Source organism: Podarcis vaucheri (assembly GCF_965113315.1).
Source record: "Podarcis vaucheri genome assembly, chromosome: 6".
NCBI classification, from domain to species: Eukaryota; Metazoa; Chordata; class Lepidosauria; order Squamata; family Lacertidae; genus Podarcis; species Podarcis vaucheri.
In genome coordinates this window covers 65,540,330-65,568,105 of record NC_138764.1, presented here as the reverse complement: position 1 = coordinate 65,568,105, position 27,776 = coordinate 65,540,330, and the positions used below count along the sequence as shown (strand labels likewise).

General features: G+C 41.2%; 1 protein-coding gene and 1 long non-coding RNA gene across 2 annotated transcripts in view; one reads left to right on the top strand and one right to left on the bottom strand.

The window, feature by feature from the left end:
• Positions 1-24,779, top strand: part of DSTYK (dual serine/threonine and tyrosine protein kinase) — a 38,556-nt gene extending 13,777 nt beyond the window's left edge. Inside the window, exons 3-13 of the mRNA XM_082228144.1 lie at positions 9,780-10,443; positions 11,182-11,417; positions 11,720-11,803; positions 12,597-12,773; positions 14,009-14,138; positions 14,396-14,552; positions 15,110-15,242; positions 16,352-16,465; positions 17,298-17,412; positions 18,518-18,652; positions 20,702-24,779. Coding sequence (XP_082084270.1) covers positions 9,780-10,443; positions 11,182-11,417; positions 11,720-11,803; positions 12,597-12,773; positions 14,009-14,138; positions 14,396-14,552; positions 15,110-15,242; positions 16,352-16,465; positions 17,298-17,412; positions 18,518-18,652; positions 20,702-20,889 — 2,133 coding nt within the window. The 3' untranslated portion in view covers positions 20,890-24,779. The remainder of the gene's footprint in view (positions 1-9,779; positions 10,444-11,181; positions 11,418-11,719; positions 11,804-12,596; positions 12,774-14,008; positions 14,139-14,395; positions 14,553-15,109; positions 15,243-16,351; positions 16,466-17,297; positions 17,413-18,517; positions 18,653-20,701) is intronic.
• Positions 1-27,776, bottom strand: part of LOC309535274 — a 38,898-nt gene that overhangs the window by 10,357 nt on the left and 765 nt on the right. The gene's annotated exons all lie outside the window — the stretch shown is intronic.

The window sequence follows — 27,776 nt, the reverse complement described above, 5'->3', positions numbered from 1 at the left end:
CGATACCACTACCCCTCGAGGGTTTGCCAGCCTGTCTGTTCCTGAGTATAACTTTGTTCTGAATGTTTGTGAATGTGTGCTCCGAGTGTTGAATTTGGTTTTGTGTACTTCAACTGAATATATCTGTCTTGCTCTTTTTTTTTTAATAGGTCAACTAACACAGGGCAGCTCAAATATCTCTCATAAACTTTTCAAACCAGGGACAAAGATTTCTTTGTTAGGCTCCAGATATATCTAGGACAAATCAGATGAAAACAGCCACTCGGATTAATTTGTAAGGAGTGGCACAGGACTGTTTCCTCTGTTCTGTGTAGGAGAGCCACTGTGAAAAACTCCTTCTTACAAATGGAATTTTTAAACAGGGAAAGTTAACATTTACATCTTATATGTGAAAACTGCATATCTAATTACAGGGAGGGATCTTCCTATTTTGTAATTTGCAAGCTTCAATGAGTGGTAACAAGGAAATACTTCCACCATAGGGAGAGGCATGGTATAAATTTTAAAAACGGACATAATCCACATTTTTAAAAAGTCAATTGAAAAAAGCATTGGGGCTTTTGCAAATCTATGATTGCTTTAAAAGCATGGAAATTGTGAGTTGGAAATTGTGTGCCAGTAAATAAGTTGTACATTCTAACATAATGTGCTGTCTCCCACCTTAGGCTTCATACCTCCCACAGCTTGCTTGGATCCTTTAGCACCAATCCTCTTCTGCTGTAGTTTGAGGGCAACACTGGTGCCATGTTCATGTTTAAAAGTTTGGATAAATGCTTAAATTCAGGAGTTTCTAGTGAAATGAATTGCTTTAAAACTAATGACAGTTTTTTTGTGAAATAAACCCTATTGTCTTACTATGTAGAATAATGGCACCAGGCAAAATAAGTAGAAAGGCTATAGGAAATGGGTTCCATTTCTACTGTAGTATTTAATGGCTGCCAATAAGAAACACATCTGCACAGTAATCTAAATGCTAATTCACTTCATTGGGAGCTCTAGAAAGGAAAGGCAGTCTAGATGGAATTATACACAGCCATCCCCTCTGTGTGACACAGGAAGTTAAAATCCATACCCGGTGGACTAACTGCAGGTTCCAAAATTAAATTTGCACACCATACAATTGCAGTAATTATGTCAGGCAGGCTAGACTAATCAAGAAGCAAGAATTAACCAGTTGGAATGAAATTTGAGCACTATTCCAGACTCCACTTTATGATATAAGTGGCAGCTTTATGTAAGCCTCCAAATCTTAACGAACTGAGAAATGGACCTTTGTAAAAAAAGCCTCATTCATCAGATGCAAAAAGATGGCTGACGGTTTGTCAGGCAGGTTCTCTTGCATTGATAAGAAGAGGGTTTGATAGTAAAAGATTCTGTTTGTTGTGTGGCGTACATAGCATATCTTTCACAGTGTACAGTGGTGCCTCGCAAGACGAAAATAATCTGTTCTGTGATTCTCTTCGTCTAGCGTTTTTTTTGTCTTGCGAAGCAAGCCCATTGACGGATTAGAGGATTAGCGCTATTAGCGGCTTTTAGCGGCTTATCAACTTATCGGATCAGCTGATAAGCGGCTTAGCGGCTTAGAAAAAGGGGGGGAGGTAAAAAACCCCGCAGGAACTCGCAAGACATTTTCGTCTTGCAAAGCAAGCCCATAGGAGATTCGTTTTGCGAAGCACCTCCAAAACGGAAAACTCTTTCGTCTAGCGAGTTTTCCGTCTTGCGAGGCATTCGTCTTGCGGGGCACCACTGTATTCTTTAATCAAATGTGATCTGATAGAAAGTGGACAGAAGATGGAAATATTATTTTTAACGGGGCTGGCCCCTACAAAGTTATTCATAAATAGAAATACGGTAACACTAACGTTCCTTTATCCACTTGTGCAATTAGTTTTACACATTTTATTGACTACCATGAGCCAACATTTTGAGTCTATTGAAATTTAGTGTGGCCTTAGAATATACTGAAAAATGTTTTGGAGAGTGACGGTTAAGTTTTATATAAAAGATAAAATAATTTAAACCTGAACATAAGTTGAACCCAATCATAACAATGTTGTATCTCCTCTGAAAATATCAATATATTCTATGCATATTTATTGAGAACTGTGTTAGACCTTATTCATAGAGAGATTTGCAGTGTGCAGGAGGCATCTAGCTGGGTAAAGGAAATGAACAACTTAAATTTCAGTCTTGGTCTTCAGGATAATAATGTATGTTGTAAAATTAATAGAATTTATTGTCGAATTCTGTAATTTCAAATCTGGTTTGAAGAGCAACAATATTATATGCCACCAGTACCAAACATATTAGAATTAAGAAAATAAAACAACACAACAGCAATCCCTTAAAATTAAATATCGGACTCTTAAATCCATTATCAGTGAAAGAACTTATAAAAGAGTTATTGTGTCAGGATTCTCTCACATCTGTAGGAATTCTGTGGCTCCAGCCCTTCCTTCATTTCAGTTAATACTGCTGCATGTGGAGCATCTAACTTTACCAATAGTATATAGTAAGTTCCATTTAGGGAGGGGAGCCCAAATAAGAAAGTTAGCAAAAAAATTAAAAGGTTTAAAAGGTTCTACAAGAGAATCCAGTACTTTCAAAGGCGGTGCTTTTGCAGGACCAGTCCATAGTTAAAACATCCCAAGTTTTGTTGGACTGCTAGTCTGTTGACTTCATTTTTATCCTAATTTTTATATTGCCACGTTACAGTTTTGCATTTAACGATCATACTGCTATGATCTAAATGTATAGAGGCATCATTCTTTTTAATGCTAAATTTAGTAGCACTGTCCCTATCAGTTTGGTAGAGGAATGGGACAGCCCACGTTACTGTACAGTAGTGATTACTGAATGCCTCTGATGCCCCTGGTATGCAGACATACTAGTTTATAAATTGAGGGTTGAAACTAAAATTGCTGAAGGACTGAGGTATGTTCAGTGGCCTCTAGGAACCAGGAGATACTGAGAGTAATTGTGTGTAGTTGGAGTAGGAGGTAAGAAGAATTTAGGGAGAAGTGGATTGGCCTGCTCAAGCCCCTAACAACAACTTGTGTCCTGGAGGTGTAGATTCTGGAGGGGAATGAATAAAGCACTCGAGCAGTAGGGAAAAGTTTCATTAGGGTGAGAGAGACAAAGGGTGTCCTCTTTAATTTGTCTCTCGTCTCTCTGTTCCCCCACTCCAGGTTTTCTGGAATCCTGTTAGGAGATGAGGATACGAAACAGCTTTTTTTTTTGCACATCCCACTCATATTTCTGTATTTAAGAATTACCCGTATTTTTTGCTCTATAAGACTCACTTTTTCCCTCCTAAAAAGTAAGGGGAAATGTGTGTGCATCTTATGGAGTGAATGCAGGCTGCGCAGCTATCCCAGAAGCCAGAACAGCAAGAGGGATTGCTGCTTTCACTGCTCAGCGATCCCTCTTGCTGTTCTGGCTTCTGAGATTCAGAATATTTTTTTTCTTGTTTTCCTCCTCCAAAAACTAGGTGCGTCTTGTGGTCTGGTGCATCTTATAGAGCAAAAAATACGGTATTTTCCCATTGATATATGCACCTCTGTTATAAACTTAAGCTTTTGTTTCTCTTCAGATTAAGTAGTTGGCATCCAAGTCTTTTCAGAACTTATGTCAGTTTCATAGTACAGTATCTGAATTTTCATTCTGCTTCTATCTTTTTATTCAGCGAGCTGCTCCCAGTTGTTTTAGAATGGTTTTCCCCTTATCTGTGTAAAAGAAAGTTACCTCCCTGTCTGCATCTAGTGTTGCACATATCTCATTTCAGCAGCTACTTCTGTTCTAACTATTAAGTTCAAGACCACCATCCTGTCTGGGTGCACAAAATGTTATCCACAATTGGGAATATTTTACATTCATAGGAAATGCTGCATTCTGTATCTCATTATTGTAACACATTTTTAAAAAGCATTTGGTTAATTAGCCATTCCTGCCATATGTGAATGTCTGCTCTTCTTTTAGAGCCGCTCAAGTATTTTCTGAAGGGCTTCCTTTTTCATTTTTATCATTTATCATATATAAACCGTCTTGAAATTCTTTCCCTTAAAACCTTTTGATGAGTGTATGCTGGTCTAGCAGCATAAGCCCATAGTTTGAAGCAGTTTCTTTTTTAATACATCAGTGATTCAGATGTAGGTGTGCATCCCTGTCTAGGACCATTTGTTATGTGTGAATGTTGCGGGCAAATAATCTGTAGATTAGAGGCAATATGTATTAAAGCCCCTATCTGTATATTCCTGTTGCCTTTTTAAAGCTTCAAATTTGTTGCTGGTTTCATCTGTCTTTGTTCAACCTTATTTTAAAAAGTCTTGACAACTCTAGGTAGGCCTTTTTCAATCCTTCCAGCAAGCAAGCCTTCACATTTTGTTCGCTTTCTGGTCCATTTACAGATTCTGACACCTTTCCAGCAACAAAATATTATTAGAGAAAAGGAAATTGTGGTTATTCTACTTGCAAATAGCACTAAAAGCTATTTTGATGTTTTGAAAATATATTTAATAATAGTGCATTCTTTTTCCATTAGGTATAATTTCAAAGACCTGCGTTTCGTTGGAATAAATTACAAAATAATATATAAAATGGGATACCTCTGGATGGGAGATTCCCTTAACTTCTAGTTACCGTATTTTTTGCCCTATAAGACGCACTTTCCCCCCTCCAAAAATGAAGGGGAAATGTGTGTTCGTCTTATGGGGCGAATGCAGGCTCCTTGGCTTCAGCGATAGCAACGCAAAGCCTCCGGAGGCTTTGCGTTGCTTCCGCTGAAGCCAGGAGAGTCTGCTCTTTGAGGCTGGCGGTGGGGAAAAGCAGCGCCTCCTCCATCGCCAGCCCCAGAGGATGGGGGGCAGCGGGAGGGTGCGCGACGCCTTCCTGCTACTCTCCGACCCGGGTTGGAGGCTGGCGGTGGCGAAAGCAGCGCTTCCCCCATGGCCAGCCCCAGAGGATGGGGGGCAGCGGGAAGGCGCGCGATGCCTTCCCGCTACTCTCCGACCCGGCTTTGAGGCTGGCGGTGGGGAAAGCAGCTTGGGGGCTTTTCCCCGAGGAGGGAGAAGGGACTGACTGGCCGTTTCAGTCCCTTTTCCCTCCTGGTCGAAAAGCCCGTAGGAGTCGCGCACAGTTCCTGTGGGCTTTTGCGGGAGGTGGGGGAATTCCGTCACCTCCTGCAAAATCAGGGAGAAGGTCTTGGAGTAGCGCACAGGCTGCGTGCAGCCTGTCCGTCCTATGGGCCAGTGCGTCCAATAGGGCGAAAAATATGGTAACTGATTTTTGACCATTAGCTCCCTGCTAATTTTGTTACGCCTGATTTTTTTAATAGAAAATAAGCCAAGGGCATACTTAAGACCAGGCCCGTGCAGAGTGGGGGGCAGCCAGCTTCACTTGCCCTGGGCCTCAGAGGCCTAAGTCGGCCACAGACCGGCTGCTTTTTTGTTTGAGTTCATAGCTTTATTCTAACAAAACTCCTGTCCTGGGCCTCAGACAAGCTCTGTGTGGGCTTGCTTAAGACCCAATATAATTATGCAACATTTAGCTTCTAATACATTGTATTTGTGGGGTTTCATTATGTAATTCATATAAATTCAACCAAGGAATCATTGATGTGTCCTTCTGGGTAAGAAAATGTGATGCTCTCGGATAGCCCTTCATTGCCCTGCTTTTCCTCCAAGCTAGTTCTGACTTGCCATCCACTAAGCTTTTAGTTTCTGATCCCATCCACCCTGGGACAGAAAAAAAAGCTCCTCTGAAGCCTGATGTTCTATGTTCTTCTCCAGAACCTTTTCAGGATATCTGCAAAGAACTGGAATGGATCATTGCTCCTATGGTGAGTTGGGACACCCCCTTGTACTTCAGCTGGCCAGATCTGTTTCTTACTCCTTAAGAATGCAGGACCCAATTAATAGAAAGTTTTGACTCAAAGGAAAGCTTAGAAAGCTTACATAGAATAAGGAGAATAAGTAAATTACAAGAGAAAATTGAATGAGAGCAAGCACACTGCACTTTCTGTGTTCTCTTCTAATGGCCTTTGCTGTGTGCTGCTTTAAGATGCAAAAGCCAAGCCTCAACTCCAGGCACTTTTTGTTTTGCTATATGGGCTGAGCCTTGTGCCTTCTCCTGTCCATGTGTTAGTCGCACAGCATACATTTCTACTGTTTCAGAATAGCCCTGTCTTCCTCTCTCTTTTGCCTCATTTCAGCACTCAGCAAAGTGAAACCAGCTGAGTACAGTGGTACCTCGGGTTAAGTACTTCATTCGTTCTGAAGGTCCGTTCTTAACCTGAAACTGTTCTTAACCTGAAGCACCACTTTAGCTAATGGGGCCTCCCACTTCTGCCGTGCCACTGCTACGCGATTTCTGTTCTCATCCTGAAGCAAAGTTCTTAACCCGAGGTACTATTCTGGGTTAGCAGAGTCTGTAACCTGAAGCATATGTAACCCGAGGTACCACTGTATCAGCTTGGTCTCTGGATATCCATGCATACATTGGATTCTCTTGGAAGAGGAAGGAACTAGTTTTACCCAGTCAATAGAAATGTGAATCTTCCTTGCCTATTATGAGTTGTGGACTGACCAGTCAACTATTGGGAGACAGACTATCCAGCTGCTGGTTCTAAATATGTATACATGTGCACAAAGATGTGTGAGAGATTCATGCATACAGGAAGAATGTCATGGGCATAGAATCATGAAGTAAGGCTGACCTATCTAGAGTAAGATGAAATGATTGAAACATTGCGCTAAGGAAATTACGTTTGGCAGGCATCAAGACCAAAATGTAATGACGGGCTTTTGAACATTTTGCTTTAAAGAGAATTAGACTACCAGGATTGCATGTTTTATCTTCAAGTCTGTCAAAGGTTTTGGCTCTGAATTAAAGCTCAAGATGATTAATATTATTATTTTTAACAATTTGGGGGCATTTGACTCAACAGCTATCTTCTGTATGCCCTCTAAACCTGTTCTAGGGGTTTCTCCAACCCTGCAGAATGGATTTGCTCAGCGGGGAACATGCAGGAAGGGGAAAGAGAAGTTCCATTGATCAAGGAGAAATTTGTTCACTTACAGAATGAGCTAACTGAGTGCTGCTCTATAGACATTGTGTTTAAATATAAATCTGCTTGATTAATCAGGCATCTTTGATTCAGTCTCTGATTATTTTTTAATCTATTAAGCGTTGTAGCCCTAGAGATGATTATTTTCCTCTGAAGCCACTGCCGCTTGCCTAAACATTGAAGTTTTTTTTAAAAAAATTCACTTAATGTACATACTGAATTTGGTACCTCGAAATCATGTTTAAATGTTATTATTGACGTACTTCCCTTCAGTGAAATGAAGAGAATCAAAGAGGTCAGTTGCAAAAATGAGCTTCCAGTTTGGAGGGTTTATTGTTAAAGGTGAACCTTCTTGCATAACATCTCTGCTGCCTTCTGTGAGGAGATGCAGACACTAGAAGGAAATCACAGATAAAGGCTATCTCACAGAAAAATACCCAGCAGCAAGGCATTAACTGTTGCCTAAGCAAGATTAGTTATTCTTATTAGTTGAGACAGATCTTTTCTAACTTTTCCCTCCTTTATGTCTCCTAGAGACAGCATTGGTTTCCTCCTTTGTTTACTGCCAGCAGCGTGAGTCATCTTGCATGCTGAAAGTTGATTTGCACATCCAATTTTACTCTTTAACTTGCACTCTTGTCTGACCACATCAGTTTTTGTGTTTCCATGCTTGGGAGTCCCATGACAGTCATAACAGGCAAACCAATGTTAAATGTTTGTTTTGGGAGTAATAGAAAGGGAATTTGGGAGGATCTAGTGATGCATGGAATAGCTGAAACTTGCTAGGATTTTTTAATTAAAAAATTAAGCCTAGTAGTGAATTAGTAGTGGCTTTATAACTTTTATCATAATTCCTCTGTCAGCTGTTGACAGATCTTGCTCATGCCTTGGCTACAGCTTTGGCGGTTTTCTGTGGAAATTCCTGTTTAATTGATATTGAAAAGATTAATGTGCCAGATCCCATGAGTGCTTAAAACAACTTTCCCTCTAAGATGCCTCTTGATTTTTCTTATGCCTTTACCAATTCATCTGCCTAGTTAAGTTTCCATAATGGTAATTTAAGGCTGCAAGGCTGGCCTAAGAAGTGATGATGATATTTGAAGCAGCAGTTCCCTCAGAAGGACATTTAGGGCACAAGGATGTCAATTTTGTACAAATGTGTACTTATGGATACTTGGCCATAACTGACATAATTTGTGTATAACTCATAGCATAGATCTTATTTTTAACATATTTATTATTACTTGGCTCTCTATCCAGAATATCGAACATATTTCAAATTAGACGCTGTAACAAGCTAGAAAAATACCTATCATGCTCCTGGTTTCTTCTGGGAAGCATATTGGAGGTGCTGAGTGTGCCTAGGATTGTGTATAATGAATTGCTGTGTCTGATGTAAAATAATACCGTATATCTAAAGCTCAAGCAGATATTAACTGACTCAGGAAGGGTATCTCAGAATCTATTACAGCATTTAACTGTTCGTGTACTTATAAAAATATCTGGATCAAAGGAGCACAAGGCAATTTACATAATATCAAATGCATGGTGTAAAGAGCTTAATTGAATGGGAGTCATCGGAGGGGATTTCAAAAGTTATGGACTTGACAAGTGCTTGAATTCAAGGAGGGGCTAAGGCCTAATTCTCACTTAAATATCTCTTAATTTTTCTCTTGGCTTTACCACATCATCTGCCTAGTTAAATTCCCATAACCATAAACCTATGTCTCAGTTGTACCAGTTCAGAATGCACATGACTGCTTAGACTGATGCTTCTCTGTACAGAAACTTCCCTCTGTTTAGAAAAGTAGATGTTTGGAAGAATGTGTTGCAGAAAAGCCTTCCATTATGAGCCTGTATCCTGCAGTCTGAAGTGGTGCAGAGTTGTAGAATATATGCAGGTTTATGGCCTCATTAAAATCTAGGCCTAACTGTCTGGCACACTGAGAGTATAAAACACTGATCAGTTGCTTCACTGAAGAGCCTTCTAGGCAGTAGTTCCCGATTGGCTAAGTACCGTGGACCCCGTTTTTCAAAAGCCAAGCCATGGACCCTCCTACTTTTGAAAGTTTTGATATCTGTGTGATAGTTTTTGTTATGTGAGTGGTGCCACAGACCACCTGGATAGGTTATGCAGACTCCCAGGGGTCCAGGGACCACCAGTTGGGAACCACTGCTCTAGAGGAATTAGGTCACATTCTTGTTGCTGGTTTCCTGTTTGCTCTGTGTACATTGCCAGGGGGTGGGTGCGGGTGGAGTGGTATTTCCTACTATACTGTGCTTACACTTGTTTAAGAAACAAAAGATAAAACCCATAGGAATGAAAAAAGGGCCTTTTGTACATAGGGTTTTAAAAATTGCCCCCAAACTGTCTTACTGACCCAAGTGCCCTCCAACTGTTTTTGGGTTATGTAATTTACCATCCCTGATAATTGGCCATGAGATCTGGGAGTCCAAAACATATTGAGGGCACTAGATTTGGGAAAGGCAGCCCTGAAAACATTATTTTTTCTTCTTCTCATTTAGAAGCATTTTCTGAATTTCTTCATTAAAAACAAAAGGAAATAAGTAAGTGCTTTGCGTCTTTCTCCAATTCCACTTGAATGCAGATAGGGTAGGTTTCTTGTTGTAGATGACGAATGGGTGACGTGTCAGCTGCAAAGCTCGGGTTGCTACAGCCTTAATGTTAAAATCCTATTGCTTTTGCTGCCTATAGGAAGTGGACATTGTGGTAGCTCCGTGTCGGGGATTCCAGTCAGCCGAAGTCACTTTGGGAGAATACGTGAACCATTTCCTTCCAGTCATCACGTTTGCTATCAGTGAGGCAGAACTCTCCACGCTGGATGTGAATGAACTGCAGGAGATTAAAGAGAAATTCTCTCTGCCCGTCTTCTTTTTCAAAGTGCCAAATTTGGGTGCGGAACTGATATCCCCTCAGAATGCGGAGAATGAAAAGTCGTCCCTTTACCGACAGCTGCTTGATTTAGGCTACCTTAGTACGAACCATTGCAGCTGTGGAGCTCCCAGCTCTGATGCCAAAGCCCAGAGCATGCTGGTGGAACAATCGGATAAGATCCGTCTTCTTAGCACTTTCTCCAGGCAGGTGCTGCAGCAGCGCTTGGTGGATGCAGCGACCGTCTTGAACCTAGTGCACTGCCGTTGCCTGGACATTTTCATCAACCAGGCCTTTGATATGCAACGAGACCTTCAGATCACTCCAAAGCGTCTAGAGTACACACGGAAAAAAGAGAACGAGCTGTATGAATCTCTGATGCTCATAGCTAACCGCAAACAAGAGGAGATGAAGGACATGATCATTGAGACTCTCAATAACATGAAAGAAGAACTGCTGGAAGATGCTGCTAATATGGAATTCAAAGGTAATTTCCGGGAAAACCAAAAGCCTTAAAAATGTTGTTGGACTCCAACTCCTATCAGTATCAGTCAGCATGGTCAGAGACGATGAGGGGTTTAGTCCAACAAAAACTGGAGGCTGTGGGTCAGCTACCTCGGTTTTCAACTTCTTTCACCTGCTGCGTGCATGCACTTCAACTCTGAGCAAGCCGTTGTACAGTGAAATTCTTCATCAGATTTCTCCGCCGCCCCCCCCAATAATCTGTAAAGAATGTCAGCACAGAGTGTCGTAATGTGTTTAGCTAAAATGTCAAACTTTGCAGATATTTGTATCCAAGTGAACAAGATTTGATTGTCTTAAAAGCTTGTAAACATCTCTTGAATACAGTTTCATAACTGTAATCAAAAGTGTGACCCAACCTGGGTATAAACACTTAAAACAACTCAATTTTATATATTTCTACTCAGAGGTGAATCCTGTTGCATTCAGTGGGTATTCCCAGGTACCTGGTATAAGATTACATCTTGTCACACTGAACTAAATTGGAAAGATTTAAGCCAATGCTTAGCTCCCCATTGACATCAAAGGATCAAAGTGATTAATTTATTGCAATGTTTCAGAACCAATCCAGTCCAGCTAGTGAGGCTTTCATTGCACTTTAGTCATTAAATTTACTTTACACTAGTTCTGGTTGGCTGCTAATATGCTGGAATTGTGAAATTATGCTTCTTTTCAATCTTGGATTTCCTTTTGTTCCCTCTAGATATTATAGTTCCTGAAAACGGAGAGCCTATTAGTTCCAGAGATGTTAAATGTTGCATTAAGCAAATCCAAGAACTGATAATATCACGGTTAAACCAAGCAGTTGCCAACAAGTTGATAAATTCTGTGGACTATCTGCGGGAGAGCTTTGTGGGAACTCTGGAAAGATGTCTGAAGAGTCTGGAGAAATCTCAGCAAGATGTTACAGTACATATCACAAGCAACTATCTAAAGCAGGTAAAAGTAACACAAAATTACTGACCTGGTATTGCAGATCAGTTTCTAGAATGTTGGCTGTAGCCTGTAATCAGTGGTGACAAAGTGAATTGGTAAAATAATTTGATATCTTTTGTGTTATGGAGCCAAACAGATTTTTGCTTTAAGTTGTAATTTAAGGAAAGAATTTGAGCTCATTGCGATTCTTCCAGATTACAAATGAAGACACTGGCTTTTAAGGTATTATATTTGTTTGCTTAATCTACCGAATAAGCAATTCCTTCAGTTTTCAGTGGCTTATTTAATATATTTTCTGCTTATAGATACTGAATGCAGCCTACAATGTTGAGATCACCTTTCACTCCGGTTCAACAGTATCTAGAATGCTATGGGAACAAATCAAGCAGGTATTAAATATTCTGATAGTAAAAGCTCTCTCCTGGTAACTGTCATGGGACCTTATCTTTGGTAGATCTGCCTTTGTCTGTACCGTCCTTTGAGTCTCTCTGTCCCTCAACTGGCATGTTAGCAGCTATTCCAGCAAGCTGCCTTAATAGGGAAGATGGGAAGCAGGGCTTATTCTATCAGCTCTGCTGAAATTTCAGCTCCATAAAGAATCTCCATTCTAGTTGGTCATTAAAAGAACTACTGTTTAGGAATTGGCACATGGTTTTGCTTTTTTCCTCCTCCCTTCCTATTCCTTTTCCCTTTTATGTTGTGTTTTTGTGTGGATGTTGGCTTGTTTTTATAAACCTGCAGGCCATCCTGTTTAAACTGACTGAATGTCAGTGGCTTTGGGAGCATTTTCAGCTGAAGAATATGGTAAAAATGCTGCAATATCACCCACATACCCATACCACAGTTGCAAACAAACAACTTGTATTCTCATTTGCTCATTCCCCATTATTCTGATTTTCATGTTATTTGGCCTGTGTGGTGGGTGACATCTAATGATGTCTACCTGCTTGCACAGCAGAAACTTACTTACACAACTGGGTGTGCTGTTTCTATTCTTCTCCCACAACTCAGCTGAAATGTGCTCCAGAGGGTCTCCTAGCCCTCCTGTGAAGGTTTGGGGGGCACATGGCAAGCTGCTGGGGAGAGAAGAAATACCACCACATGCCCTACCTTGGGCAGGTGAAACTGAAAGTAGACTTTTTAATGCTTGAGTTTTGACAATGAGACATATGTCTTATTCAGATAATACAGCGGATTACTTGGGTGAGCCCACCAGCTATCACCACAGAGTGGAAAAGGAAAGTAGCTCAGGATGCCATTGAGAGTCTCAGCGCATCAAGGCTGGCCAAGAGCATCTGTAGCCAGTTCCGAACAAGACTATACATTTCTCATGATGCTTTTGCAGCTTCCTTGCGACAGGTCAGTTGGATTGTTGTTCATCACAGTTCTCTTTAGATGAAACTTAACCATTTTTCAAATAGTTGACAATTGCCTGCCTATCCTCTCTCTTCTCCTTGCCACTAAAAAAAGAAGAAGCAGAAGCAGAAGTCACACAGGTGCTCTGTTGTTTCTTCTGACTTTTTAAGACAGGCAAAAATGTCTATAAAAGCACTAGCAGTTCTTGTTCTATGGGACTGGAGGACCATTGGGTCATTATTGCAATTGCTTCATCTAGGGGCATTTTAATGGTGATAGAGGTGGAAGTGACCACACAATAGGGTTCATTCTCCAACTTACAAAAGTGCCTGAGAATGTGCCTTTTTTGGCGGTGTCATGTTGAGCTTTAAAGAACTAAATGAGCCAGCTATAGTAGTGGTCTCTGAAACCTATGGAGAAGTTGAGAGTGCTGCCTTTTCTCTGCCTTCCTAGGTACTATGAACCTCTGTTGATGGGAAACTGCACCTTTTTATATAGTTTTGCTAGACTAATGAGGCAACACAAGGGCTGTGGATAGCTCAGTTGGTAGAACATGAGACACTTAATCTCAGGGTTGTGAGTTCAAGCCCTGAGTTGGGCAATATATTCAAATAACATGACCTGAAAATCTTAGGGCAGGATTCTCCTAATGAGCTCTTTACCTAACGGCTTCCACTAGTGCGATAAGGCTTTCCTCCCCAATCCTCCTGTGCATCTTTACACCCTCTGAAATTGGTTCTGGGGGGTTGGGGGGAACCCACAGAACAGTGTGTGGGAGGAGAGGGGGAATTGTTTCATCTAGCAAGCTGAAATGCTTCGCAAAGGGAACATTTATCACAGCATTCCGTCCATGTAGTTCATAGAGGTTTTATTCACAAGGAAAAAAAATGTTACATGCCTTTTGCCCAGAAGAGCAGCTTAGAAAGAGAATATGTCCTAGCACATTCTCCATGGGCTATGATCACATGAATATGCAGGTGTTTGGGGCAAAAAGATTCCTGCACTGCGGGGTTGGGGGGGGTTGGACTAGATTCCCTTTGTGGTCCCTTCCGGCTCTAGAATTCTGTGATTCTATAATCCATGGAAATGAATATTCTACAGAACAAACATTTTAAAATGAGAGCCTGTTTCATTCTTTAGCAAAGAGGAAATAGGGGAGCAGGTTTTGGGAATTCAGTTCTAGGTGTGACCAGCAGGACAGCAAAACCTTACTTAAATGTGGCCTTATGTTTTGTTAGCTAGAGGCTGGACACTCGGGCAGGCTGGAGAAGACAGAAGATCTTTGGTTGAAGGTGCGAAAAGACCATGCCCCTCGGCTTGCCCGCCTCTCACTGGAAAGCAGGTCCTTACAGGATGTTTTGTTACATGGTGAGCAGTGCCTTGTCTGCACATCTCATTATAATAATGACTTTCCAGAGGTTTCTTATGAAACAATGAGACTTGTTCTGTACTGTTCCAAACACACTGAGGGAATGAATCCTGAGGAATTCATGCTACTGGGGAGGGACGGAGGGACATAGAAAACATGTTGACAATAAAAATTATGGGAAATCAGTAAAAAAATAATTGGCTAAAAATAAAATAGAAAGAGAAAACAAGTTGACAAGCAGGTGCTTATATTTCAGGTAAACCAAAGCTAGGCCGTGAGCTGGGCCGAGGGCAGTATGGAGTGGTGTACTTGTGCAATGCCTGGGGGGGCCACTTCCCTTGTGCCCTCAAATCTGTTGTTCCACCAGATGAGAAGCACTGGAATGACCTTGCACTTGAGTTTCACTATATGAGGTAGGTGGCATTAAACTCTTCCGTAATAAACACACATTAACCTGGCAGCTTAACTATATTTTGTAGAGTGGTTCGACAGAGTCTGATGACCGACACAAAATTCCTCTCATGTATGCACAAAGGGCTATTTGGAACCTTCTTAAGTGAAACCATGGCAATATAAAATAATGATGTTGAGTTGATACTTTTCTTCATACTCTGAAGAATTAGGTTGCCTATGTCATCCTTCTCCAATATGGCATCCTCTAGATGATTGGCTAAAACTCCAATCAGCCTCAGCTAGCATGGTAAATGGCCTGGGATGGGGACGGTTGCAGTTCAAAAACACCTAGGAAGTGCAGCAGTTGGGGAAAGCTGGCATTTGCTATATCTTGAAACTGCACATTTCTATTGCATATCTAGCTTGCACAGTTATTCTGTTAACATGAATAGTCATTTGGAAATAATGGTGTGTGCCTTGTATGTTTTCCTAGAACAGGGGACTGGGGGGAAATGCCTTATCTCCTTAGAAGACATAAATCTATTATTCTTGACTCTTGTGCTGCATCTTTCTCCAGATCTTTACCAAAGCATGAGCGGTTGGTAGATCTTCATGGATCAGTGATAGATTATGGGTATGGTGGAGGTTCCAGCATTGCTGTTCTACTGATAATGGAACAATTGCACAGAGACCTCTATACAGGATTAAAGGTGAGGAATTAAAACAATTAAATGGAAAATGAACAGTGTAAATATTTGATCATCTCTGGTAGCTTTTCATTATACTCGAATCAGTGGAGATAATAAAAAGTTGCAGAGTGTCCCCAACTCATAACTTCAAGCCTCTAGCCAGCATGGAACACAAGCCTTGCAAGGCTCTAGGGTTCTTGTGGGAGGGGAGGTTTTTGCAGGCTTTTTGTTTCCTACCCACCTGAAATATCCCCCAACTGTGTTATAAAGCACTTGGGTTAGCCCTATATTGCCATATTACAGGGTGGCAAAGAATTTAGAGTTCTAAAAGGCAATGGCATATTTCCTTTTGCCTCCTGAAGCCTGTGTATTTCAGTGAGGAGAGGTTCACTCATGTACCCAAACTGTCACTGTGGCTACTATAAGTTGTTAAAGGTCCAGCCAAGTCAATTTTCTCTTTCTCCTGCTCCCCCAAACCATGACACCTTCACTATTCCATAGTGTTCCATCTGGAATGCTACTAAGGATGCTTAGTCCTCTTTGGGCTGTGCTAGGTTTCCGCCCCCCACATCTCTTTTAACTTACAAGCTAATATACTTCTGCATTCTTGGAGTCTCTAGAGAATACAGAAGCTACTGCCTTGGGCAGTGAACTGCCTATCCATAGACAAGTGGATAAGTTATAATTTGGCTTTACAATTTTGGCAGCTATGCTCCCTTCACATTGATCCTGACTATTGGTAGATCAGACGGTCTCTTCTTCACCTCCCAACCTCAGCCCTACTACATTTTTGGTTAGCAGCGGGTAAAATCTAGGGTTAATGGTCTGATCACAAGTACAACTGTAAAGGCATTTTTTTATATTGTTATATATTTCATTAGATAGAGCGAGAGAGCGCACACAACACCTGATCCTGGCTACCATTGTGGGACTAAAACTGTATGCTTCAGTAGAACGGATTAACACAATAGCAGCAGAACTACTACCCGCTTGTTTAAGGAAGAAACAATGTTAAAGGATCTGTTTTGTTGGAGTTGCTTCATCTTAGGCAAGAAGCACTGCCTAATAACCATAGATGTGAATCCCATTAAGGGATTGATAATAAGGTTTTTCCCCCACTTTCCCCTCAGGCTGAGTTGACATTGGAGATAAGATTGCAGATTGCCTTGGATGTAGTAGAAGGGATTCGGTTTCTTCACAGCCAGGGGCTCGTTCACAGAGACATCAAACTTAAAAATGTATTGGTAAGGGACAGCTTTTTGCCTCGAGCGTCATTCTCTTTGATAAAATGGGACAAGACATCAGTACATAAATAATGGCCTTGTTAAAACCATTCCTTGGAATTGTATCTCTGCTTTATAACTTCTTAAAAATGTAAAAAGCACTTTTTTCAAAAGGGGGGGGGGAGGCACGAGCAAAAGTGATCGCTGCCATTGTGAAGCACAAAAGCTGTACTTTGCTGTATAGAGAACACCAAAGGACAATGGTGCTGCCCAAAAAGACAGACTCAAGTGCTGAACAAGAAACTCAAGAATATTTAGGTTTTCATATGACTGGACCAATTTCCTTATAAAGAAAAGACAACCATACCCGATCACAGCTTAAACCCAGGGGAAAGATCAGAAACTGAGGCATATCTAAAGGGAGCTCAGCCAGAGTAAAATTGACTGGAGTAATAAAGAGCTATCTTTTCTGATCCTTTGAATGATCAGAAGGCTAATATACCCTTCATCTGTTCAGACTTTCATTTCCACAAGATGTGGTGATGGCAGTTAGTTTAGAGGACTACTTTTACACTGTTACCATTTCATAAAGGATTAGGTGTACCTGTGGCTGTTAGCTAGCAATCTCCAAGACAGAATCAGATAACACAAAATTATAAGAAAAAACAAAATAAGGAATTGGTGATTATTTTGGTGCTGGGCTAGATAATGAACTTCAGCTTGGTTCAGCAAATACATTAGTAATGTGCTAGCTGGGATTGTTTGTAGAAAACACTTGTACTACAGTGATGGCATGCTGGTCTCTTTTGATAAGTCTTGAGGCTTGGGTCTGAGTAGTTTGTATCCTTTACAGCTTGATAAAAACAGCAGAGCTAAAATCACAGACTTGGGATTCTGCAAACCTGAGGCGATGATGTCCGGCAGTATTGTTGGGACCCCTATCCATATGGCTCCTGAACTCTTCACAGGTAAACTTATCATAGATCTCCTTATGGACTGTTGGCCATTAAGAATTTGAGGTCCGTTCCCTTAAGATGACAAAACTACATGTGTACAGTTAGAGGGATGCTTCTGCCAGGAAGTTTGGCAGATACATGCATGTATCCTCAGGGAGGGGAGGAGTATACTTTCAAGGAGATAGGCCACATTGAACTGTGTGGGTTATTACCAATGAAAAAACAGGTAGATGTTGGATTGCAGATCAAAATATCCTTAGATAAATTAATTCTTATCTTTGAATCTCCCTTGTCCCAAATGAATGCTTTGATACTTCTGTCCTGTTACAAATTTATTTTTGTTAAAGGATTAGCTATGCAGCGCCCTCTATTCTATAACCTGCCTCATTATGAAGACCCAGGGTGGATATGGACCCTCAACATAAACCCTTAGCAACCAGAGTAAAATTGCATCACATTAAAAGACCAGCTCAAATCATGAAGCCCAAACAGCTCTTACAAAGCTTCCAAAAAGTGCTCACACTTGGACTTCAGCAAGTCTACATGGAGGGGGAATGTTCCTAATTTGGTGGGGATTGCCACAGAGAATACCTCTTTGTGCTCATATGGTTGAACTGACACAAATGTTATAACTAAAGGTGCCCTTGGTATTGATCCTTGGTGGTTGTTATGGGGCACATGTAGGAAATGATTTAATTCAGTGCTAGCGATAGGATATCCCTTTCTCCTCTCCACAAACTGTGTAGCTAACTCCCACTGTATTGTGTAGCTGTATGGCGAGTGCCACACCCCTGAAGAACATCTTAATATTCTTCCCATATGAGTCCACAAGATCAGATGAGAAGGAACTGTCATCAGGCTCCAGGATGAACGTCAGAGCATCAAAGGCATGGTGGCGCCTCACTTGATCCAGTGGACTTGTGTGGGAAGAGCATTTGAGTGTGCTTTTGTCCCAAGCAGGAGCATTTATGAGTAGTAGCCTTGCTGAAAATAAAGTTGCCTTAACTAAGCTCTAGGTTGTGTTGGAGTCCCCAGTGACCCAGTGTGCTGCTATTTTCCTGACAACATTCTTATGCTTTCTAGTCTTCAACCAGTATCTCTTGCTCATCTGCCACAGGGAAATATGATAATTCTGTGGATGTATATGCATTTGGCATCTTGTTCTGGTACATCTGTTCGGGTCAAGTCAAGTTACCAGAGGCTTTTGAGAGATGTGCAAGCAAGGACCACCTTTGGAACAATGTACGAAGAGGTAGGCATAACACATAATGCAGTGTTGTGAAGGGATGGAGACTATATCTAAAGTTCCTAATCTAAATGACCGCATGTCAAGATCTGCTCTCGTGGTGGAGCTTTGGGGTCTGTTTCTTCTGACCACAGTCCTCTGTGCTGCCACACAAGCCAGCCCTTGAAACTCATGGCAGCTTCAGAAACCTCCTTCAGTGCTGTGCAACTGCTGTTCCTAAACAAGGCTGAAGAAGGCACAAAGAGCTCCAATGCAGTGTTTTTTTATGTAAGTGAGCTGCTTTGTAGCAGACTTCCAACATTTGAAGCAATTTTGCATGGAGAAATTTGCTTTGACTAAATGCTTTTGGAGCAATTGTCCTAAGTGAAAAAGCCATTCGACTAAATCTTTACACCTTCGGCATTTTCAGCAGAAGCTAGATAAGGTAGTACTGGAGTGCTCATGTCTTTGCATCTCCTGGTGCTGTTGTGCTTTGCTGTTTCCTGTGTAGCTGTATGGCAAGTGCCACACCCCTGAGGTTTCCTGTGCTGTTGAATATAAAATTCACAGCAGCTGAAAACTTGAAGCAGCTAAGGTGGGCTGAGAGAAATGGGAGAATGAGCAGTTCCTTTAGTCTGTGGTTTCCAGGCTACTGTTGATAGCTTAGAACGTATAAAAATTCTGGCTGCAGTCTTATGCACACTTACCTGGGAGTAAGCTGCACTGAACTTGGTGGGCGCTATCCAACTACATAGATCTGCTCTAGTGCACAGATTTTTTCTTGCACAATGGAACTTCCCCTCCCTCAATCTGCTCCGGAGAGTTGGAGAGGAACCCAGAACAGAGTTATGGAGGCGCAGTTCCTTTGCACAGCCCAAAGTCCTTGCACTAGTGGATCTTTTTGGTTTAAAACTGCCCAGGAAGACTTGCTTCTGAGTAAACATGCCTAGAATTGCACTGCAAAGCATAGCATGTGTGATTTAAAAAAGGTCCTGTAACATAAAGAGTACCTTTGTTTAGAACTAACTGTCCCAAGAGTCTATAAGTTGCTTTGAGGGCTATGACAGAAATATAGGCCAGATACGAATGACAACACTTAATTTCATCTGCTGTTCCAGAGGTTGACAGAGAACCAGGATTCCAACTCTTAGTATTATGTTTGTATAGAAATCAGACATCTAAAGATCTTCAAACTAGATATAATCAGTACTTTCTTGGAACAAGGCAACAGCAATCTAATTCTTTCAAAAACATGCGTGCATGACTAATGCTTAAGTGGTTTTCTTTTTTAAAAAACAACAACCACCCAGCAATATCTTAAATCTCCTTAAAGTGTTTGAGAATTTGCAGTCCTTAGAGTGTTGGGAATCTCTGTGAACATGCTTCATTCTTTGAACAATGGGCTCTATTAGTTGCTACCTAAATTAGTGGAGCCTCCTGCATAGTTCCTTTTGTTATTAAAATGTACCCTTTTAACTTCATGCCTATTTTCAAGCTTCCCCAAACATGACCTCCCAAGATGAAGTTTTTACTTAATTTGAAAGCTTCCCTGCCTTATGGATAATGGTAGTTGTGGAAATTACAGTGCGTAGTATCATGAAAAAACAGGACTAGCACCTGTAATACAACTAAGCAGTGCAATTCTATACATGTCTCCTCAGTAGGATTTGCTCCCAAGTAAGTGTGCTTGGAGCTGCAGCCTTGACATGTTTCGAAGTGTTAATTTTTAGGTTTCAGAACCGTTACAACATATGAAAAACGGCTTATAAGTGGTCAACTCATGTGAACAGTGTAATGCTGGCAACACTTTCGTGGTCACAACAGCAGTTTCCATGAGTAAGGGGCCATACCTTCCCAGTGCACCCTACTTTGTGTAAGTCAGTATTTATACATATTAATAATGTGTGTATTGACTCAGAGCCTTGTCCATAATTGGAAGCTTACGTCTGGTTTCTTTCCAGATGGGCCAGGTAAGCAGCTTATGCCTCTGACCAGTGTAATTAAAGCTGAAGTAGCAAAGATCAAATGAATTATTTTCCCTTTCAGTCAATTAACCATGTTCTCCTGTTTGTCCAGGAGTACGCCCCGAACGCCTTCGCATTTTTGATGAGGAATGCTGGCAGCTGATGGAAGCCTGTTGGGATGGAGACCCTTCTCAGCGCCCACTCCTGGGCATTGTCCAGCCCACATTGCAGAACATAATGGACAGGCTTTGCGGGTCAAACTCAGCACCGTTGAATAAAGGATTAGATGACTCTACTTGAAAAACAAGCCATGGAGGAACTGTTCTATTATGTGAGAATGCCGGCCCCCACTTTGGCGTGGGCAGCTCAAGAGGGTAGCTTTTCTGAAGAGAGACTGGCCAGAAATTGGGCGCTTGGGTGAGACAATGCCGAAATTCCACCTCATATAGCAGCCAGGGACATTCATCCCCAATACACTACTAATGCAAGTTGCTAGTGCTTCCCTCTTCCCTTAAAACGCAAGAAAGATGGGAAGTTCAGGCCTTGCTGTCTGGAAAGGATTTTGCTTATCCCCTTCAGATTCCAGTAAAAGGAAGAAAGCACTGTATGTTTCATAACTGGGGCAGCCAGCACATTTGCATCCCTAGCTTCAGTCTGCTATATGTCTGCAATGGCTCCCTTGAAGGTCACACACATGAATGTGGATTATTTGAAGACATAAAGTAGTATCTCTTTCATAGGATGGGTTTTCCAGCTATTCTTAGCGTGGATTCTGAGGGGTGTTAAGCTAATATTAACTTCATAGTACTTGGTATGTTTACATGGAAGGATCAAAGCATCCATTCTCTTGAGGGGAAGGCCACACTGCAATGGAAATGCCCTTTAAAAAAAGTATAAGCTACCTGTGCTTTATCTTGTGAACCAAGCTCTTTTTGGTAAACGCTTAGTAGCAATTTTTGCAACATCTGATTAAAGATGGCCTTTTTATTTTTATTTTTACAATCTTACAGCAAGATGGGTACTCCACCAAAAAAGACTCTGCACATACAGAAATTGAAACATAAATTGCTTGCAACTAACTACTGCCTGTACCCAGTGGACAACTAGCAGGCCATGTTTTTAACTACAGCAGTTTTCTTGTTTTGAACCCAAGTATAAAGGCAGTGACTGTTTTAAACTAATTATTGACAGGCATTTTAAAATATTTCTTCAGCTACTTTTTTAAGCCATTCCCTTGGAGAATACCTAAGAGAGACCTGACATCATTCCATAGATGTGCATGATTGCTATTTCTGACCATTTCCTTCTTTAGGGTTTGTTGTTTGGCTGTGTTAGACTATGTTAATTTAGGAATCCATTGCAGGGAGCACATGGGGAGGACAGTCCAGAGTCCTGCAAAATGAAGGGTTCTTTCTCATGTACGCACCCCTGAGAGAAAGATTTGTTTGCATTTGTTTGTGCAAGACTTAGTTTCTTAGTACAACAATGTTTTGAGGAGAGGTGTGGGATGAGCTGGAGAATGCAATTGGCGTAAGGTCAAAGTTTTTCTCCCATGTGTTTGGAGAATGAAGGGTGAAACCTTATTCTCCTTCTTCCACACAATGAGGCATGCACTGGTTTCATCGTCATAGGATAATTGAGTGTGCGCTATACAAAGCCAATCAAACATGCAACATACAGTCCATTGCTTCTGTTGCACAAAGCAGAATTACAGCCTCTTGCCTGTTTACATAAACTACTAGAGACAAAAGTGACCTTGCAATGTTACTGGCCCAGCCTAGATGAACCCTTCCTGTGTGCAATAAAATTGAAACTCTGCTTTTAAAATGATTGCTTTTTACTTAATGGGCATTCATTGCTAGGTGATGATCTAAACTGTATTCACACTTCTGTCTACAAATTGTAGCACCTGGCAACTTGAATGGGCAGCGACGGTTGCCAACCATGCTCACAAAAAAGCACATATATTCTCAAATAGATATTAGAAATGTCACTTATGTGCTAGCTAGGCCACTGTTCCACTCATTTGACAGTATTACTCATTTCATACCCATTTACTCTGTGCTACAGTGGCTAGTGACCTTGTTTAGAGTTAGGAGGGTCTAGGTCAGTATTTTTGGAAGTATATAGTTTATGTAAAATTAAAATGAATAAAACTATTTGAAAACGGCTTGTATAGCTTTTCCCAAACAGCCACTTCCTTATTCTATAATATCCTGTGCCTTTTTGAAAACTTGAGTTGAAGTAGTGTATCAAATTCCACTAGGACTGTCTTCCCCATGGACACCTCTGGCTCAGTACACCTTTCCCAATGTACAACAATGCATGTGCTCCTTTGTTAGGCATAAATGTTAATTATTCTGAGCAGCTCTGAATCAGATTTCACAGGCCCCCTGACATGCCTCACAAGAGGGAAGAGATGGGTTTTGTGTCATCTAAAGATCTTCTAGTTAAAGCACATTTGACTTCGATCAAAACCCTTGTTCATATTTGGCAATGCTGTATGCTTTCTCTACGTTACTACCACCCTTGTGGCCTAAGAAGCATGTATTTTGAACACACTAACATTTTTCATAGCTGTTTCAATAGAGGCAAACAGATGCCACTACCAGGTATTATGGTAGGGGTAATGGTGGCTATCTGTGTATTCAGGCCAGCTGTGAGTGCAGAGCATCTATCACTGCGATCCCACTCCAGTTACTTGACAAAAAGCATTAAACTGAAGATCTGTTAGAAGCAACTCCTGGTTGTTGTTGTTTTAAAAATAAAGTTATTGTTGTGCTCACGTACAACTATCTTATGCACTGCAAAATACCTCTTCTCTCCCCACCTGCCTCTTAAGTTAACTTCATTACCCACTTTCTTCTGTACCCAAAAGGAAACTTTGTTTACTAAACTGTATTATGCAACATTTACAGGTTGCCACTGACTGGATGGCTAAAGCAGGTGCTCCAAAAGAGAGGTTTCTTTAGAGTTGGAAACATGATACATCAAACTAGTTTACAAAAACAAGTATACTTACAGAAAGCAGAGCTGGAGGAATCCATAGTGGTGCTAGTAGCACATGGTTCAAAGATGGAGCTATTCAAAGCTGCCCAATTGCTAGGCCACTTATTTCTGCTTTGGATATTGTGGCCAATTTAGGCTCTGGATACAAACACTACATAGGATTCAAATGAGTGAAAGCAAGGCTTGAATGCAATGTCACATTGCCATGTTGCGATGCTGGAGTGTTGCCCTCAGCTTGCTAGTGCATTGCTGCTGTCTATCACATTGCTGTCTAGTGCAGTGGATTATGGGAGCTTTTGTTTGGCAACTGACCATTTTTGTGTGTGTTTCCTCCATCTGTAGTACTTCTAGTGACTTGATTATACAATGCAAGCTCTTCTAGCTTGTTGAATTCAAGTGCAAGCTATTCTATTTATCTTTTTTTAGCACTTTTGTGTTCATCCTTCTCTCAGCCCCTTCCCTCCTGGATAGTATTTGGAGGCTCAGAAGCTGCTTGAATGTAGGCTCTTGTAGGGCGACTGTCATTAATGGAAGGACCATCAGTACTGGATCCCAATCTAATGTGGTTCTCTGTTGAGCTTTCACTTTTAGAGATGTACATAATGCCTTCTCTGTATCCACTGGTCTCCTGGCCAGTTGTCCTCGCTTTGTTATTTTTTAAATTTTAATACTATGATTTTTCCCCCTCCAGGGAGAGAATAAGAGCACAGCAGCATTTAAAACTCCCTCAGGGGCTTAAATAGCACTGTATTTCTTGAACTTCTAATGCTTCCCTTTGTTTTGGTTCTATTAAACTGATGGTCAACTGTTACAACTTGGCTATTGGGGGAGGTAGAAACCTGAGTTAAGAGTTGTACAGTTCCATTGTAATGCCTATAGATTTTTGTATTACTTTTATTTTTTAAAAAACTTATGTATATTAGTGTTAAAGGCAAAGGTAACAAACTTACCAACTGTATAGGAAAAGTGCAATAACATGGAAAATGACATGATTGAGAAAAATATTTCCCTTGTATTCTGTAATACTAATTTACTCTCCACTGCAGCCCCTTCCCCCATTACGTGTATTTTAAGAGACGTGACTGTGGGTCAAGACTTCATTTAGTGCTATAATGAAAGTCTGTTTTAATAGAGAGTAGAATGCACAGAAGTGCTGTATAATAAAGGTTGCATTAACATTTTTTGCTGCTGCTTGTTTGGTTTTACTTTTCCAATAATTGTTCCAGAGACTTTGCTGAGTTTCGAATCTGTCACACCACCACCTGGGGAAGGGTAGCAATAATACCTGCTAATAAACTGATCAAGTGGCTATTGAGCCACAAGGGCGTGGGCTTGTGTTGATGAAGCTACAGCAGTACATGCTCTTTGGCAATGGGGATGGATGGATGTCCTTGTGGGTACTGAACTGCATCACAAAATTCATCACTTATTTGGGGATGTGCCAGTACTGCCCCTAGGATAGTATACACAGTAATAATCCCAATTCCTGTTGTAATAGTTTCCACCTAATCTTTCTCTTCACTATACTATATTGCAGCCTTGCTTGATAAAATGCAATCTGTTTTTGCTGCAGTCCACATGATTACTACTCTGGATATGGCACGTTGGCAATCATGGATGTAAAAATCCTGTGGCATCCTAATCCAGAGTTGCCTTGCTCTTCAGCAGCTCTTGACAAAGTGCCAGTTTTACAAATTTAATCAATCTCTTTGTAAATGCAACAGCTCTTGAAATTAGATGGGGAAAAAGGCGCTTCCTCTTGGCTGCTCTAGGCAGCCATGTTCCTTAACATAAATTCCTTTAACTGTTTCTAAAGGTTTAACATCCTGGATTTAGATGGCAAATGAGACTTGATAGATGACTCCTCCCAATTACTTTTGCTGCCAGAGGGTACAACTTGGGGCATTTGGGATGTGTAAGAAGACAGAAGGACTTAAAACATTTGAGGCTAAATTAACCCTTGCCTGCTCTGTTTTCTTTCCCACCCACAGTTTTCAAGGTTATTTTTTCTCTGTCAGGCTGCCGCAATAGGAGTACCCATGGGAAGGAGGGTATCCTGTGTACTATGCTCCCCTTCTGCCTTTAACATCCAGGTCTGCTGCTATTCCATCTAATTTATCCCTAAGGAATAATTAAAAACTACAGCAGTAGGGCAGGTGTGCTAAAAAACAATGTGCTGGTTAGAGTTAGTCTAATGCATACAGTAAAGGCTAATAGCTAATCATGGAGGCCAGACACATCTGTCCGTGAAAGCTTGTGCTATAATAAAATACAATTTAGTGGACTTCCGGGGTTGGCGCGATCTGGGAATGGCGGATTCCCTCCGAGCTCCGGAGGGAATCGGCTCAGCGGGGGACGGGTCTTTGCCGTGCCGGCGACACGGGGACCCTTAAAACCGCAGGCACGGAAGCCTGCGGACTGAAGACTCGGTGGGTGCCTTAAGCGCCCCCCCTGATTCGCAAAGAGCCTTTTTAAAGGCTGCGGAGGGGATACGGGGGGTGGCGTGGCACCGAGAGTCCATCGCTACCTCTGCTGAGCGAAGCCGCGAGCCATGACCGGAGAGCGCTGACTTCCTTCCTTGAAATTCGGCTGAGAAAAAGAACCCGTGAGTTAATTGAATTTGGATTCTAAGAATTTCACCTATTGAATTTGAGACGATCGGGGGATGTGTTAAAAGGAAGTCCGCACCCCCCCTTTGCAGACGATCCAGAGCAACGATAAAAGAACTAAGCTGGAGTGCCTACCCTGTAAAGGGTGAGTTTAAAAAGACAGTAACTTCCAAGATTTGGAAAAGGAATTTTTTTTTGAGCAGGAGAGAGGAGTGTTGGAAGGGGTATATTTCTGTTGTAAACAACCCCCCCTCCCGGGCCCGGGAGTGTCCTACTTTGGAGCTTGTATAAGAAGAGCAGAGTTTGACAGCTGTCAAACGGACTGTTAATAGTAGAAAAATTGCTACTTAAGACCCCTCTGGATTAAAAGGAGTTACAATTGAGCTAAAACTGTTGGAAACAAAGAATCAATAATAAGACAGAGGACTGTTGGAGAAAAGAACACTAAGTAACCAGATTCCCTCTAGGGGGAATTCTGTGGAATTACAATGGCTGTGGATGGAAAGATACTGGGAGAAATCGAAAGGATGTTTTATTTGGTTGGAATCTTACAGGAACAGACTACGGCTATGAGTGAACAATTGATGACCTTGAATCCTGAAACAAGTAGTTCTGTTCAATGTAATGAGAACCTGGCTGAGAAAGAATCCACAGCTGAGCCGGAAATGATAACCAAAGAAGAGGAGAAGACAAAACAAGAAAGAGAAGAACTGAAATGGGAAAATATTGTCCAGAAGCTGACATCTGTGGAATATAAACAAGGAGACTATTGGACTGAACCCACTACAAATCTACGAAAGATCCAGAAGATGAAAGTGGAGGCCCTGGGAATTTATGAAATCAAGGAATTTAAAATAAAGAAATATAATTGGGGCCTCCACATAGACTCTGACTTTGATTATGTTCAAAATTTATGCCTTGTGGAAATTCCTCAGCAGTTGCTTGCAAATATGGGAAGAGATTTTGGACTGACTGTGAAAGAACTCTTTCGAGAAGTGAAGACCGACATAAAGGATTGCCAACTAGGCCGGCGGAGAGGGACTGAAAGAGATTTGAGAGCCTCGGACGTGAGGAATCCGGGCTAATAATTGCTATTTTGGACATGTTTTTGGAAGGGACACAAACCGGGGAAGGGAGGGAGGGAAGAATCTAGTTTCAACAACACTTAAGACTATGGGATTTAGCTAACAAGATTATTATTTAAGACAAAATGGGAAATCGTTGGAAGGGAACTGAGGTCCAACTTAGAATAAATTTAATTTTGCTTTTTTTATATATATAAAGGACTAATATTAAGATGGATAAGGAAATGCCAATTTGCTGATACAAATTTGGGAATAGGGATGCAAGGGAGGGGGTGGGGGGAAGTCAATGACCAGGGTTAGAAAATAAGTTTTTTTTTTTTTTGGAAACTATATATGTTTGTTGTTTTATTTTTCTGTTTGTTTGTTTTTATGTTTTTTGTGTTTTTGTCTTTGTCTATATAAAATGTGAAAACCCAATAAAAATTTTAGAAAAAATAAAAAAAAATAAAATACAATTTAGTGGGTACAAGATCTTTTGTCAGTG